The 17,261-nt window shown below is 46.5% G+C and overlaps 1 protein-coding gene across 2 annotated transcripts; it reads left to right on the forward strand.

Moving 5' to 3' along the window:
- Positions 1-342: 342 nt before the first annotated feature.
- On the forward strand, positions 343-14,832 carry igf1 (insulin-like growth factor 1). 2 transcript variants are annotated; one of them, XM_080022604.1, is made up of 5 exons: positions 343-426; positions 2,407-2,584; positions 13,004-13,266; positions 13,536-13,571; positions 14,425-14,832. In XM_080022604.1, exons 1-5 carry the CDS (start codon positions 379-381, stop codon positions 14,482-14,484), a joined length of 585 nt encoding a protein of 194 aa, XP_079878730.1. In that variant the 5' UTR covers positions 343-378; the 3' UTR covers positions 14,485-14,832. The 2 variants fall into 2 exon arrangements, with proteins under 2 accessions (XP_079878730.1, XP_079878731.1); XM_080022605.1 differs by having other exon boundaries at positions 13,004-13,185.
- The last annotated feature ends 2,429 nt before the right edge of the window (positions 14,833-17,261 follow it).

A 17,261-nucleotide genomic window follows, 5' to 3' on the forward strand; every position in this document is an offset into this window, starting at 1 on the left:
TCTCTAAATCCGTCTCTCTCTCTCTCTCTCTCTCTCTCTCTCTCTCGCCCTCTCTCCATCCCTCTCTCTCTCTCTCTCTCTCTCACTGTGTCCCGCTAAACCTCCTCACTTCTCCAAAAAGCGAGCCTGCGCAATGGAAGAAAGTGGGAATACGGAGATGTGACATCGCGTTGCCCCGCATCTCTCGTCTCCTCGTCCTCTCCTTTTTTTTTTTTTTTTGTTTTTTTTTCTCTCTTTTTTTCTTTTCTTTTTTTTTTCTCTCTCTCTCTCTCTCTCTCCCCCCCCCCCCTTTTTTTTTTTTTTTTTTTTTTTTTTTTTTTGAATGACTCCAAACAAGTTGCTTTCTGCTCGGACCGTGTCGCGTGGAGACCCGAGGGGATGTCTGGCGTTTATTTCTCTCAGTGGCATTTCTGGGATGTCTTCAAGGTAAACTTACCTGCTTTCCTTTTTCCCATTTCCAGGCACTGTATTTTCACCTCGGTTATTCACTTGTTCAATATTTGCACAGAGCATCCTTATCGTGGTGGAAATGAGCCGATAGATGCTATGTATTGGAATTAGATTTTTTACATAAATATATATATAGATATATATACATATATATCTATATATATATATATATGTGTGTGTGTGTGTGTGTGTGTGTGTGTGTGTGTGTGTATATATATATATTTATGTGTGTATATATATATATATTCTCTCTCTCTCTCTCTCTCTATCTATATATATATATATATATATATATATATATACATATAATTATATGTATAGAATATTAGAGTCATTGGACGGACTTCAATTTGTTAACCCCTGTACGTTTAAGGTTTTCCCAACTTAAAATGAAGGTTAAGTTGTACATTTTAAGTTGAGAAAACGTCAGATACATACATACATGGATTTAATCAATTACAACTTTTTTTCATGTCCATCCAATGGTTCGGTTTATATGAATAGCGATTTTACACGCAGTTTAACGGTGGCTCCGTTACACGCATTCATTTCTTCATATCTATACATGCATGTGTGAGTATTTCTATATATATAATGATGCCATGCATTATAGAGTATGTTTTGTATATGACTTAAAAAAAAAAAAGTCAAGAATCACTTCTGTTCTGAAGTGATTTGGGGCTTTCCATCCTTCCAGCATGTGCGCGCATTATCCGCGCGTTATTCACCGTAAAGCTCAGTGCAAACCGTGCACTTTGCAATGGGATTATTGCTGAGTTTGCACATTAAGATCCTAAAATAAACAAAACTCTTGATCCAGAAAGCTGGGGTCTGAGTCCACACGGGGAGCGCTTCGGACGCACATGACGCACGGTGGTGTGTGTGTGTGTGTGTGTGTGTGTGTGTGTGTGTGTGTGTGTGTGTGTGTGTGTGTGCGTGTGCGCGCGCGCGCGTGTGTGTGTGTGTGCGTGTGTGTGTATGTGTGTGTATGTGTGTGTGTGTGTGTGTGATGGAGATGGATCATGTCCTGTTTATTCTCTTTATTATGTATATTTGGCCCACTCGGCTTCCTCTGCTTGGTTTGGAGAGAGCGCAGTGCGCACTTTTCCATCTCACATTTGGATAGGCAAGAGCTCCCTGGCTCGTGGTTTACCAGCGGTTTGCGTGTTCTTTCCTTTTTTATCCCCCCTCCGTTTTGTTTTAGGGGGTTGACTCCACAGTGCCACCTTTTTACATTACTTACAATAATGAGTAAAAACAATAAGTACATTATTTTTAAGTGTGTTAGAAAGAGCAACTGCGCGTAAAAGTCAATTCCCCTTTTTACGCACTGGAGCCGGAGTAACTTTCATGTGGCGTGCGCGTTCGTGTTCGTGCGCGTCACCGTGACTGGTGACAGTCTTGACAGAAAATGGGAGGGGACTTGGATTGACGCCCTGTGACGTCACCAGCCGTTCACTTCACTCTCTCATCCTTTCTCTGAGGATGGCACTCGCACACATGTACTAATGCCAATCACACATGCATTCACACACATGCACTCTGGCCAATTATGGTGCACTATTGCACTCACATTCATGCACTAATGCCAATCACACATTCACTATGGCATTCACACATGCACTATGGTCAATCACACGTGCACTACGGCCAATTACACATATTAGCCATGGTGCGCCATTGCACTCACACACTTGCACTATGGCATTCACACATGCACTACTGCCATCACACATGCACTAAGGCCAATCACATGTGCACTATGGCCAATTGCACATATTGGCCATGGTGCACTATTGCACTCACATTCATGCACAAATGCCAATCACACATGTACTATGGCACTCACACGTGCACTATGGCCCATTACACATATTGGCCAAAGTGCACTATGGAACGCACATGCACTGTTCCCTCCATGTTAACCCTTGACCCCTGTGTCTCTCCCTGGCGCAGTGTGCCATGTGCTGCATCTCGTGCGCCCACACCCTGTCGCTGCTGCTGTGCGTCCTCACCCTGACGCCCACGTCGGCGGGGGCGGGACCGGGGCCGGGGCCGGGGCCGGAGACGCTGTGCGGGGCGGAGCTGGTGGACACGCTGCAGTTTGTGTGTGGAGAGAGAGGCTTTTATTTCAGTAAGTGCACTTGTTTATTTATTCATAAAGGTTGCGCTCGTGTGTCTGTCCCGGAGCTCTAATACGAGCCTCCGTCTCATGAATTAAAAAAGAAGCCGTTCCTTTAAAATCTATAGCCTTGAATCTATCTGCGAAAAAATTGTCTTCCTCTCTTCTTTCTCCCTCTTTCCCTCTGTCATTTATTCTCAGTCAAATAAGAAATGATAATTGTCACTGGATATGTGTCTTAATTACGGCTTCTACTGTGCGCATATGGACTTAATCCCAGTTTGCGAACAAGTAGCTTGGTGTAATTTACCCGTGGCAAAATCCCAGTTTGGCTTTAAGTGGAATTTGGCTGACTATCTCTAGGAAGGGGGCGGGGAGGGGGGGGGGGGGTGCAAGAGAAAGAGCAAATGTTGCTCTGAAGTTTTTTTTTCCAGCAGAGAAGGGGAAAGCTACCCAAAGAAAACCCTCCACTAAGAATCCAGGATTTAAATCTACCATTTTCCATTAAGGGTGCTCAAGCTGGCCAGAAACGGCGAAAGGATATATGGAGGCATGAAGGCTAGGAGCTGTACACTTCCACTGGCTGGTGTTCTGTAAAAACGTGCACCCTGATCTAATTATCTGAGAGAGTGGAGTGGAACCAGCCACCCAGCTGTTTCTGACACTACAGGATGGTCTTTCTCAGAGGGTTTTAAACTCATGAATCAGTTTTAGCAATTGTTCTCGGGCCATGACTTGATGTACTCTAACTAATTCAATCAATTTGTTAGAATGAAGAATAGTTCATGACACTCCCGCCGAATATATTCAGGAGACTCCGATTCATTTCTACATTGAAAAATAAAAAAATTTTAGTCTCAGAGTCATGGAACATTTTCCATGCGCGTCAGACATTGTCAGCCGCAAGGCCCCGAAAAAAAGGAGATTGAATGAAGACTGATGTTCTGGACTGCCTCACAACTCCACTCCAAGAAATAATCACTAACGCTGAGCACAGAAGTGTTTATAGGTAAACATCCTGATGCACTTGGACGCGGCGTTGGTAATGTAACCTCAGGGGGCCGAGAAGTGGGTCCCGTCGCTGAAGCCAACTCTCCACAATACAGGGGAATGCTGCAGCAGAGGCCAGACCCATACAAAACATTTTGCCAGTAAAAGCAACAAAGAAGTAAGCTGATGACTTCAATGGTAACGATTCAACTAGGATATGATATATGATAAGGGCTTTGTTCCTTTTAGGGGATCAATGTTTTAATTAATGCGATGATTAAAATTTGTTCAGTGTGGCCGTAATTCACAAGTGTTTGCTGGCACATCACATCTACGCCTAAGCCAGTGAGGCAAAGATTGACCTTTGTACATTTGGTGTTTGTTTCTGATTGGCAATGCCGAGAAAAGGTTTGTTGATCATGTAACTCTACATGTTCCTGACTCGCACACAGCAGAATCCCTCTGATGTAGATGAGGCTGCAGTGATTAATTTCTTCCCTAAAATGTAGTCGTATCCAACATTCTCTCTATAGCTGCCAGTGGCATTTTGGGTATGCAAGTCGAGAAAATGTAGTCAGCTCTGCCAATTCCGAGGGGCACCAGCCACACAAGACTGGAGCTCTCATCTAGCAAATCCTTGAACCTGGCCCTCGTCCTGCGATTAGGCAGCCAGGAAACAGTCAGAACAAGCGTGTTTTGATGTTTCATACATCAGCACAGTTATCTGGCCTAAGTGCAGTTGCTGCAAAGGTCTCTGAAAACTTTGAATTGCCTTCAACTTGACCATTGCCAGTCTTTCACTGTTGAGATGACCAACTGACACTGTTGGGAGACCTCTGCAGGTGATAATGGCCTGACCCTTGACCAAGACGTCTCACAGTCCACTGCTTGCTCCTGCCTTCTCTAAGCATCTTGTTGCTCCATCTCCCCTGCCCAATCACCTTTATGGTCTTTGTTATTTGCCCCTGTGGGTGTCTTGTTTTGCCCTTGGCACTCTCAAAGCAAGTTGCCAGAAAGCTACCAAGTGTTCCATCCACCAGTCTATATTTTCCAGTCTTTACTTCTTTACCAGCGACAGGTCTTTGGCTCCTTGGATTTGCTGTGTCCTTGCACAGCTCTTGCCTATAATGTTTTGTGGGAAGCCAAGTTACACCATGATAGGTTATCTGGGCATGATTTGACCGTCATGCTCATGCCCCCCGGCAGTTTGTTGCCCAACAAGGCAAGTCTCCTATATCCTGGAGAGTTTGCTACATCTAAGATTCTTTCATACACATTACAATTTACATTTCATATTTCGAGCACCAATTCACTTTGAAGAACACTGTGTTAAAGGGTGTTACAATGGACATTTAACAATGTGACCACACGTGCTTCATTCAATGCCACACCAAAGACACACAGCTCTGACATTCAAATGTCTGATGTATGTACGGACAACAGTTTTGCTTAGCGTTTCAGATTTTACAATTAACAACTGATAGTGTTCTGTTGCCTCTGTAATAATACTACCTCTGTCTCTAGCTCTGGAGAGATCACCTTGGCATGTTATACAGTGCAACGTTCAAGTCTGTAAACTCCTAGCATGTGGTGTTGTAATGGATTCAGTGAGAGCGGCCTCTGGGTGTGAGCCTAACCTGTCAGCCGTCGGTTTCATCCTTCAGCACCAGAGACCCAGATTTTGACAATTTACTCTCTATAAACAGATTTTCTCTGTGGATGGATCATTTTATTCGCATTCATTTGCTGTTTCATTTTATATTTATGTTGTCACACTAAGATTTGAGGAAATGTTAAATGGCTCAAAAAAAAACAACCCCAAAAAAAACAAAAAACCTAGATGAGGTGCGAGGGTGTCCAGAGATTAAATGATGTGTGACTGCGATGACGTGCCAGCTACTGATAGTACAGGAATGTCTCTCACATCCTATACAGTAGGTTTAGCCTTATTCCCCAAAGTCATCTGAAACAGAAAGAGTGAACTGAGGCCAAAGTAACTCAGGAATCCATATGCTGGGTATGCGTAAGAGGAGTAGCAGACCTTAACTGAACCGTTTTCTGGGACAGAGAACAAATTTGTCTTTACTGTATTACCGTATACTGAGCAGTCACTGACCTGCACGCCATCCATTTATCAATGCCATATTTTCCTGTGTGGAGATTTCATGAACACTCCGCACTTTCTCTGTAAAGATGTTGAGGTTTGAGCGGCAGGGTGCTGTGCCGTGGAAAATATGCTTCCCTCACTCTCTCTCTCTCTCTCTCTCTCTCTCTCTCTCTCTCTGTCTCTCTCTTTGCCTTACTCTTTCTCTCCATCACTCTTTCACTCCGTCTTTCTTGGTTTCCCCATTGCACCCTTCCCCCATCTGCTCCAAAATAGGTCCCTGCTACTGTCAGGAGGACTACTTGTCCTACTTGTGTTGAAATAAAAATCTATCTTGAAGGTCCATTTTGGAACCTTGCTTCTCAACTCAAGTGGCTGGTACTGCCTTGGCTTGGCCAACAGACCATGCCCAATCCCTGAATACTTCCCGTTGTGACCATGTTGAATTTGGCAGCTCACCTCAGATTAGCGGTGTGTCCAGAGAAACTGTAGCACAGACATCATGGTTCCCAGAGACGATACCAGTCTAGAATAGAATATCTTTATTGTACAATAAAATGAATCCCATGCAGTTGACCCATCCTAGACCTAGGAGCTGTGGGCAGCTGCAGTGCAGTGCCTGGGGACCAATGCCAGTTCTTTTGCCAGTGCCTTGGTCAGGGGTATTTACCCCTAACATACATGTCTTTTGATGGTGGGAGGAAACCCACACAAACAGGACCTGAGATGGCGGGGGTTTCAACCCAGGACATTCTTGCTGTGGGGCAACAGTGCCACCTTGTCCCCTCCCCCATTTTTTCTTTATACCTGATGCATGTCACTTGTACAGTAGCTACTTTCCCATTGCAACACTTCAGATTTCATTACCTTGACATAAACTACATTTCCCCTTCCTTGGTATTCCTCCATTTTTTTTATACACATCGACTCTTCACATTCTCCATCTCTCTCTCACTCACTCTCTCACACTCGCTAAATAACAATAGTCCACAGTGATAGTCAGTTTTTCCAGTGATTGGCCTGACCTAGAAATCGACTCCACGGGGTCGTTATAGAGAAGAGAAGATAGACATTCCATGAATAAGATGTGGAAACAGAGTCGCCTGGCTAATGTTAGTATCCAAGGAACCTTCTGTCCCAAGTCACAGAAGGTTTCCGGCCAAGATGTGCACCTCTGCTCAAGTCGGAACCTGAGATCCTGCTCCCCCGTGAGATGATGCACAATCTCCACTGATAGAAGCTGCGGGCTTCAACGTGAAAAACAGCGAACAATAGCTACTTAAACACTGGCCTCTTCAGTTGTTCCAGTCCCACTCGGCAAAATGTCTGTAAATCTGTGGATTATCAATCATGAGCTTTATTTTCCATCAGTAAGGAATGCACGTCAGAGAGGGGGGTTGAGATATTAGCACAAACATACTGTGTAGAGCGGACTTTTAAAGTCTTAAAATCCAACCCTCACCAAAATATCCAGTAAATAAGTTTAAATAAGGTCTACAGTTAGCAAGAGGAAATTAACCAGAATTCTATGGTACAATGGAGCTTTTATGAGAAAAAGTACGTTTCTAATCAGTGGCAAAATGGATCTACAGTGTATGCGTATGTAGCTTAGCTTACAATTTTGTTTTGCAAATGGTTACGGGCTGAACCAACACTTGCCGGTATAGGCTTGACACAGGTCCCGGATTTTATTGGTTCACCGGAACTAGTAAAGAATAGTAAGAATACTTCCACTTCCTGTTGTGTGCTGGTGTTGTCAGTATCAAATGAATCAATAACCAGAATGTGTAAAATTCATCAGTGTTTGTCTTTAAAAACCACTTCACGTCTTTGTTTTTCAGACAGGGACATACACGGATCAGCCACTACATTAAAACCACTGACAGGTGTCGTGAATAACATTGCTCATCTCGTTCCGATGGCACCTGTCAATGGGTGGGATATATGAGGCAGCAAGTGAACAGTCAGTTCTTGAGGTTGATGTGTTGGAAGCAGGAAAAATGGGCAAGCGTAAGGATCTGAACGACTTTGACAAGGACCAAATTATGATTGCTAGATGACTGGGTCAGAGCACCTCCAAAACAACAGGTCTTGTGAGGCTTTCCCTGTCTTCAGTGGTTAGTACCTACCAAAAGTGGTCCAAGGAAACATAACCGGTGAACAGGGTCATGAGTGCCAAAGGCTCAGTGATGCGAGTGGGGAGCGAAGTCTAGCCCATCTGGTCCGATCCCACAGAAAAGCTACTATAGTACATATTGCTGAAAAAGTTAATGCTGCTATGATAGAAAGGTGTTAGAACACACAGTGCATCACAGCTTGCTGCGTATGGGGCTCTGTAGCCGCAGACCGGTCAGAGTGCTAGTGTCTATCACCGAAAGCGCCTACAGTGGCCACGTGAGTGTCAGAACTGGACCATGGAACAATGGAAGAAGGTGACCCGGTCTGATGAATCACATTTTCTTTTTTTTTCATGTGGATGGCCACGTGCATGGTCATCATTTACCTGGGGAAGAGATGACACCAGGATGCACTATGGAAAGAACACAAGGCGGCGGAGACAATGTGATGCTCTGGGCAATGTTCTGCTGGGAAACTTTGGGTCCTGGCATTCATGTGGATGTTACTTTGTCACTTACACCTACCTAAACATTGTTGCCGACCAAGTACAGTTCATAGAAACGGTATCCCTGATGGCAGTGGCTTCTTTCAGCAGGGTAATGCGTCCTGCCACACTGCAAAAATTGCTCAGGAATGGTTTGAGGAACGTGACAAAGAGTTCAAGGTGTGGACTTGGCCTCCAAATTCCCCAGATCTCAATGCGATCGCGCATCTGTCTGATCCATGGGGTCCCCACCTTGCAACTTACAGGACTTAAAGGATCTGCTGCTAACGTCTTGGTGGCAGATACCACAAGACACCTTCAGTAGTCTTATGGAGTCCATTCCTTGACGGGTCAGAGCTGTTTTGGCGGCACGAGAGGGACCTTCACAATATTAGCAGGTGGTTATTAAGTTGCGATGGATCGGTGTATATGTGTGTTGTCGGGACCCATTTACAAGTTGCACTTTCCTTGCAGTTCCGGTGACAACTCCACGGACTAATTGGAGCACCAGCGTTATTTATCACCTCCCTCCCTTCTGAGAACGGCGGCAAAGACGTCATCCCTGGTGTTCGCCTTCATAGATGAGAGGTTATTGCAGTCGTGGTTTGTTTGAGCCGAACATTAGGCGGCATAACATACTTAATGTCTAAAAGTTGCATTCATTCCTCAATAATAATTAAATCGGTGTGATTGATCTTACTGGACGAACACGTGCCACACTCCATCCAAAACTCAACAGGAAAGATAAGCGTTTTAAGCAAGGGAGTGGGCGGCAAAGCAAACTTACGGGTTTGGGCCTACACCAAAGACGTCTCTGGGAAAAAACTCTCTCGCTGTTCATCGGACTTCTCCCTCCTTCTTCTTCGCGCTTTCGTGCCTCTAGTCCATTTTATTCAAAGCAGCTGGAGCTCGAGCGAGGTAGAACGCGTAAACAGCGCATCACACGCATGCACGCACAACAAGCGCGCATGGATGCACGTGGACTCTCTGACACACACACGCCCACACACACACACACATTCTGTAGATGCACACAGCTAGACCTTGTCCCTGAGCAACAGGGGATTATGTGGATTACAGGATGATCAGCACCCCCACTCCAGTTTTACATTCGGCCAGAATATGCTGCGGAAGGCGCCGCGCTCCGAAGAAAGACCTCCTGTGTCCTCTCCATCACAGAAAGAAAGGTGTCATTTTCCTTCCGTCGAGGGCTTAGAATAAAAAACTCTTGACGCTTCTCTGAAATTGCCGCTCGGGCGGGGTGGTGGGGAACAAAGAGGCGTCTCATGGAAAAAAAGGCCACGGAGGCGGGGCCCCCCAGCGCACTCAGATCTGCGTGGTCGAGCCATGAGAGAGATTTGAGGACGTCCGCCGGGCCAAACAGCACTGTACATTGTAAAGTGCTTGTCGGTTCGCCGACCCTAATCCCATCATGTAACACAGGATATAACGTCTTGGTTGCATTCGTCCAACCACGGCCAAGGACGTCTCACGATTAACAGGTGATTTGCGGGAGGCCCAATGTTCTCTCTCTCTCTCCCCGCTCGGGCTCGGGAGTTTCTTCTTTTTTTTTTTTTTCTGCATTAATGCCGGAACACTCTGTCACGCCGGATTTCAATTGTGCCGCCAAAGATCACAGGAGATGAACCTCAGCTGAAAATGTGTTGGGAAACTACGTTTGGCCGTAAAACCCTTTGTGGTACCAGCGATAAAGAGGTAGTTTCCAGTACTTTAGCAGGTTTCGTATGGTCCCCGCCAGGCTGTAAACTGCCTGACACTTTAGCAGGCAGAGCGTGAACCGGCTCCAAGAATCCGCTGGCCTTTATTGACCACCGCCAGACAGTAAAACTGAGATCCTCACTGTGCCACCCTGGAATAGAGGAATCCAGCCATCTCTCTCCAGCGCCACTCCTCGGAGGAATGAGCAAACCCCGGATTTTGAGATTGTGAGAAGCCGCCTCCGCTCGAATAGGACGGTGTCGTCAGATGGAAAAGTTTGGGGGGGAAAAAAATGGAATTGGGACCCGAAACATTATCTTTGTGACTCGCCAGGAACGGCCGTGCGGAAGAAAACTTGTGACGCCGTGGCACCCGCTCGAAAACCCAACTGCTGCTTTGCGATGGACCAGAGCTGCGTCCGGGACGGCGTACGGTGTGCTACGTGTCCGTCCAGTGTGTTTTAGCATGTGAGTCAAAAAGTTATAAAAGCGCGTTGGCTTCTCGGACACGTTGAGGGTTGATGACGACAATGAATAGAAACGTTCATAGTCCCATCGTCCTTCCCTCGCAATGCATCATGGGATATGCTCGCCGGCGTAGCGCACAGTCTTTGCATACTGCGATATTTCAGCGGATGTAGTACGTCATCCGGGTACCTTTAGCACGCTATTTGTCGCACGCCATGGTTTCGCACGAGCTAAACACTACTAAATAGCATGCTAGCACGCTAATTTGGACGTGCTGTAACATTGTTGGATAGCCGCGACGGGAATAAGTTGTTTACCAACAATCACAGGAAAAAAGAAAAATACACACTCACTTGTCCGTGAGGGATTACGCCCCTGATCCCTTGAAATGTGTCGTTTTTAAACCTCCCAAAACCTTTTTCGACCCGATTTTGATATGCGTGTTTAGCCCGACCTGCCCCCGCTGATTATCCTACATGCTACAACCTGTGCCAGCTGATTTCTCTCCCCCTTCCAGCTGTTTGTGCAGCGGGGTTGCAAGCTATTTTGAGAATAATAGCGGATGTCAATTTGTACGGCTTTATTTGGAGGGGATTGGATTGGAAAACAGGCCAGAGAGAGAGAGAGAGAGAGAGAGAGAGAGAGAGGGGGAGAGAGAGAGAGAGAGAGAGAGAGGGGGAGAGAGAGAGAGAGAGAGAGCTACGCATGGCCCCACTCTTGGCTTGCAACCTCTATTATATAATCACGAGCCAGGACTCAGCGTCGTATTTTTCTTCCCCTTCAATTTCTTTCCTCTACATCAGGTGATATTACAAGGAGCCCGGGCTGATCCCCGTTGAACCCGACCGGGAAAGGGAAAAACTGGGGGGATATTGTTGGTTTTAACGACCGCAAGAAAGTGGAATGGAGGGTACGGCGAAGCATTGTTAAAGTCAATAGCTTGAATGACGTAGGTATGTTCAAAAAAAAGGAGGCAAAACTTTAATTGCATCAATCAATATGCGTCAGCAAAAAAATACATATAAATACATAGTTATATATTTATATATTATATTATATATATTTATGTGTATAATAAACTATATATTTAATGTCGTCTCAAAAATTATTCTCTATATTGTATTTTAGAGATCATTTTTTTATATTTTATATGCACCAGTTGTTCTGTCCCATGTGTTTTTTGACCGGTCCATATTAAATATACTGTTCATTACATCTGGGTAAAGGTGCACCAGTTCACCTGCGTTTTAACATGACAGCTCAACCTCAGTCCCCCCTCCCCGCCGCCCCCCACCTGCCATCTTTCACTGCACCTTGTGTCGGGAGAGAGAGCAAGAGAGAGTGAGAGAGAGGGCGAGAGAGAGAGAGAGAGAGAGAGAGAGAGTGAGAGAGAGAGAGAGAGAGAGAGATGCTTCTGTTTCTGAATGAAGGCTTCTCTCTATCCAAAACAACATTGTCAGGACAAGGCAGTCTGGGAGCAGAAGTTAATGCACTTTGTCAGCGCTGGCAGCCGTCCGAGCCAAGAGCTATTAACTCTGAGAGGGAAAGGCATTTCCTCCTTGTAAATGCCATATTAAATTATTATTATTTCATCTGGTAACAGGGAAAAGCCCATCAGGGCTGTATTACCCAAGGTGAGCAGGGAGTTGTAAATGGACAGTCGGAGGCTTTTTTCACCTTTTTTTTTTTTTTTTTTTTCTTAAAGGCGGCCCAAAAAAGAGGGGAAGGTTTCGGGCTTTTTTGAGTGGGTGAGATTAAAAATTGTGGGAATGAGTAAGAGGGGGACCCGCTCATCGGCACTACCCGCCACTGATCAGACCTTTCTCGTCTTTTTCACGATCGCAGCTTCGGTCCGCGGCCTTGTCGAAATTCACCTGCGCCCATCTCATTGAGTTGTGTCCCCCCCCCTGGCTACGCCTCGGTTTGAGCGTAAAACGGGAACGACAGGTGGCGCTGTGGCCGCCAGGGCGCAGTCCCGGTGACGCCGTTTGGACCCAGGGGGGCTCGGGGTTGTAAAAAGATACCGCGGGGCCCGAAGCGGTTGAACGTGATATTCTCAACTTTTGTGTGACTGCAGCTCCCCCCCTTCTCTTTTTTATTTTTTTATTTTGATTTTTTTTCACCAGAGAGCAGCTGCCAAAATGGGTCCGTACTCTGCAATGTGATACACTGTAAATCATACAATGAAGGAATCTACGTCATTAAGTCCGTTGATATATTGAAGACATCGGAACCCGTGGCCTTGCCGGTAGCGTTCTGCTCATAGACGTTCGCCACAATCGGGAAACTTTGTGTACTTTGGTCTTGGTTCCAAAAGTCCAGTGAGTTGGTCAATCTCTGATCAACATATCTTTGGGAGACCCAATTTCCTTAACATTTCATTATGCGTTGGGTCGTCGTTTTCGCGCTCACACACACACACACACACACACACACACACACACACACACACACACACACACACACACACACACACACACACACACACACACACACACACAGACACACACACTGAACGAATTCCCTCCCTGTTATTCCAACCCACCCAGGTAAACTCACGGGCTATGGCCCAAACGCCCGGCGGTCGCATAACCGCGGCATTGTGGACGAGTGCTGCTTCCAGAGCTGCGAGCTGCGCCGCCTGGAGATGTACTGTGCACCTGCCAAGACTAGCAAGGCGGCCCGCTCTGTGCGCGCGCAGCGCCACACAGACGTGCCGAGAACACCTAAGGTTAGTACCGCAGGGCACAAAGTGGACAGGAGCACAGAGCGTAGGACAGCACAGCAGCCAGACAAGACTAAAAACAAGAAGGTGAGCACGGCACCGAACAGATACACTCAAAAATTGAGGGAAAAGGATAAAGACAGATAAGACAGAGGGATTGTGCCATAGGCATCCCTTAGTGATTGATTTTAATTAATGTGTGTGTCAAATTGCAATTAAATATACTCTGTATACTGTACTGTACAATGGTGAGCGCTAGATGATAAGCACTAGGCGTGATAAGCAATGCTGTTAATGGTAATAGATTGAGATCAATCGTTCCCGTCTTAATGCCTTGATTTACTTTCCCCCCGCAGAGACCTTTATCTGGACATAGTCATTCATCTTGCAAGGTATGTCCGTCTGACTCGATGGGGAAATACCACCGGGCCCCTGAGCCACCGAGCAGAACGCCCCTATCGCTCCCGCCGATACATAGCTTTAAAACACATCAGAGGACGCTGCCCGAATCGAGCCGTGCAATTGAGACTGACAACCGCGCGGTTTCCTAACGGTGGAGAAGGCGGCGGTGAGCTTCGGGAGCGCGGCCGGCTTTGTGTCCGAAAGGGGAAGGGGGATGCAGCCTTGGGTGGTGAAAATCTCAAACACTTTGGTGAAAGAAAGAAAGAAAGAAAGAAAGAAAGAAAGAAACAACAGGGCTCTAAATGCGGGCCCGCGGATCATCCTCGAGTCGCAACCCTGCCGGAGAGAGTGTGATCCTTTTAGAAGCATTTTTGGTTGTTGTCGTTTTTTTTTTTTGTTGTTTTTTTTTTCCTTTTTTTTTCTTTAGCCCCTTTCTCCAAAAAGAAAACCATTAGCGAGACAGGGAACTAAGTGGTTTTTGTGGTAGACCCGCCGGCGCTCTTTCTCCCCAGGCAGCATCCTTGCCCTCCTCGGTGTACACGGTGTGCTGTAATTCTGGCATCCCGCCGTAACGGCCCGACGCATGGAGGGCCCGGAGATAAAGAGTGCACGGTCGCCTTAGCTTGATTTAGGGGAGCGTAGTAATGCGTCCCACGGTTAACGTGGGGGGGTGTTAATAGCCGTACAGATCTAGGAATCCTCCTAATGATGGCGCGTTTTTTTTTTTATTCTCACCATGTCATGAAACCCCCCTCACTCCTCCGTACAGCCTGTGCCGTTTGGGAGGGTGAGGCGCGTCTGGACTCACTTAACCTCACCTGTCTTTCCCCCGCTTCCTTCCAGGAGATGCATCAGAAGAACTCAAGTCGGGGCAACGCCGGGGGGAGAAATTACCGGATGTGAAGATCAGGCCGACGGACAAACGCTTGCGGAGAAGAAAAGAGAGAGAGAAGGGAGTGGCCTTACCCGGTGCCCCCGTTGGAATGGTTCACTGTAGAACAAAAGGCAAAGTGGACGTTAGCTGTAACTACACCATAGACTATCCGAGGGCTACGTACTGTTTTAAAGGGTTTGATAAGGGATACTCTGATTACTTTATACACTGCACCATTCCATACCGGGAGGGAATTCTTTGTTAAAGCGACGTGACAAGACTAGTTTAGCTGCTGAGACGCCAACGGAAGCTTGTCCTTCGCCTCCACACGCGGTGGGCTGCGACCCCGCCCGGCTCCCGTGGGGGGAAAAAAAAAAGGTCGGAACGCTTATCGTGGGCTTCGGTCACTCACAGAGGCCGTGTGGTCCTACCCTCTTTCCAACCCTCTCCTACACCCCCCCCCCCCCCCTCCCCACCCCTCCACCCCGAAACCTTGACCGCGAGGTCGATCTCACGCCGGCAGCCCCGCGTTACGTTCGGACTCCGGCCGTTCCGCCGCAAAACACACTTTCACCCAATCGCGTCGGAGAATTTGCCGCTCCCGCCCCGATACCAAATCAGCGGCCCTCGACGAGCGGGGTATCATTTTTTATATTTTTTTTTTGGCGTCACGTGCCGGATATGGCGCGGGCCGTTTTTCTTTTTTTTTTTTTCGTCGCCGAAACCCGGCTGCTCGTTTTGTGACGGCGGGATCCAAGTCGAGTCTTGTGCTCTCGGTGACCAAGTTGAAGCCAAAGTCTAGTCTAAGTGTAAGCTCAAGTTTAATAGTTCAAGTAGTAGCCAGGCCCCCTCGCAAGGGCGTTTGCGTCCAGACCAAATTCCTCTCGAGTCTGAGGAGGCATCGAGAATCTGAGGACAGCGTTGCACGATATGAATTGGGGGGTGGGGGAGGGGTTAATCAAAGCGGTCCAAGTCCCAATCGAGACCATTTTCTCAAAAAATGAACGTCCCTTATGGTACATCCCTTCCTTAAGGAAGTTTGGCAAACGGTGATCGTTCAGTTGTCAGGAGTCGGTCGTCGACTCGAAAGGCGAACTCGGCTCAAGTCGACGGAACCGAGGCTCGAATATTTTTTCTTCAAAGCAACAAACGACATTGGAGACAGCGGTCCAGCCGCGGGCGCACAACATCCGAGTCCGTTTGAGTCAAGTGACAGCTGAGTCGGTTTGTGTCTGGGTTTTTTTTTTTTGTTTTTTTTTCCTCCTCTTGCAGAAGCGACGTTTTTTTTATTTTTATTTTCCAAGTCTGTCAAAACGGAGGCCGAACGCAGAGGACAGCGGGACTCCCATAAGAACCTCTTAGACGGATGCGATTAATGATTGATTATTCGTGGGCTTGTATCATCCCGTTAGTCGAGGAAAGCCAAAAACCTTTGCTACCTTGAAAAGTCACCCCGGGACTGACTGCATCGACTTTATTCTATTCACGGCGTTGAACCCAGCCTCGGCTGCGCGGGATCCGTGATGAGACGTTACGCGGAAGGTTATTGCGCGTTCAGGCAAAACGAAAAAAAAAGAAACAGATTAAAAAAAAATAAAAATAAGAATAAATAAATGAAAGGACGAGCCGACTCTAATCCGCGGGCAGAAGTTTCGGCAACGCCGGCTCAGATTTGAACCCGCGAAACACGGTGTCAATGAGCGTTGTGCAAGAGCGAGCGAGCAAAGGTTCAAGCGTGCGCACACACAAAGACACACACAGACACACACAGACACACACACACACACACACACACACACACAAGTACACAAACACACAAACCGGCTCCATGGTAAGGCCAGTTCTGAGAAGTCAGAGCGGAGGGATGACAGCAAGGGCTGTTTACGCAAGCCTCTACGTGGACGACCATCAGCGTGTCCCAGTGACCTTCCAAGACACCTCACTTCCAGCACCGCGTCCTTTCGCCTATGTAATCAAAACAGTACCCCGCCCCCCCTTTCCCCGCCCTTCCATTTATGTTATCCTATTCATTCTTCTACTATCATTGTACATGATGGTGTCATATAACAAATCTATTAAGGAGAATCCTATCCACTGTATAATGGTGCTATTTTGTAGTTTGTTACTCGCGAGCGTTGGCAGGAGACGGAGGGAGGGCAGGGCTTAACTTACATCGGAGGTTTTCCCCTTTTGCACAGCCTTGTGGCCACCACTTTAATAGTGTTTTTAATTTGTAAGCTGTTTCAAATAAGGTAATGGTGTACGCAAATGCGAGCAAATGTATCTGTGTGAATATCTGTGAATGCATGGAAAGAAAAAAAGAAAAAAAATAGTAATAATAATAATAATAATAATAATAATAATAATATCATGTCGTTGTCCCAAGAAGGCGAAAATGCTATTTTTTCTACTGTTTTTAAATTATTATTATTGTTTCTCGATAGAAATCCCTAATGCCAAATAACTTGACAAAAGACACATGGTCCATTTGAAGTGAAGTTCACAATCTCTTTTAGAATGATCAATTACCGATTAGCACCAAGACATGGGAGCAGCCTGTTCTGTGAGAAATCCCTTAGAAAGTTATATATTTAAAGAAAAAGGTCATCGACGGCTCTTGTTCCCCTGAGAAATTGAACAAAAAAATGTGGAAAGAAAATAAAAGAATTAAAGGTTCACAAAAGGATTTTCTCCCCCTTTGTATACCAAAGACATTTCAATGGAAACAACGCCGCACTCTGTTAGAACTAGACCTAGAACTAGAACTGTTGAGCGGGTCCAAAAACAAAAAGGAGAATGGTGCCGT

Source organism: Zeus faber (genome assembly GCF_960531495.2).
Source record: "Zeus faber genome assembly, chromosome: 21".
Classification (NCBI taxonomy): domain Eukaryota; kingdom Metazoa; phylum Chordata; class Actinopteri; order Zeiformes; family Zeidae; genus Zeus; species Zeus faber.

Coding starts and splice junctions, on each gene's coding strand:
- igf1 (XM_080022604.1), top strand. CDS start 379: ATGTCTGGCGTTTATTTCTCTCAGTGGCATTTCTGGGATGTCTTCAAG. Junction 427..2,406: donor ATTTCTGGGATGTCTTCAAG/GTAAACTTACCT, acceptor TCCCTGGCGCAG/TGTGCCATGTGCTGCATCTC. Junction 13,267..13,535: donor ACAAGACTAAAAACAAGAAG/GTGAGCACGGCA, acceptor TTCCCCCCGCAG/AGACCTTTATCTGGACATAG.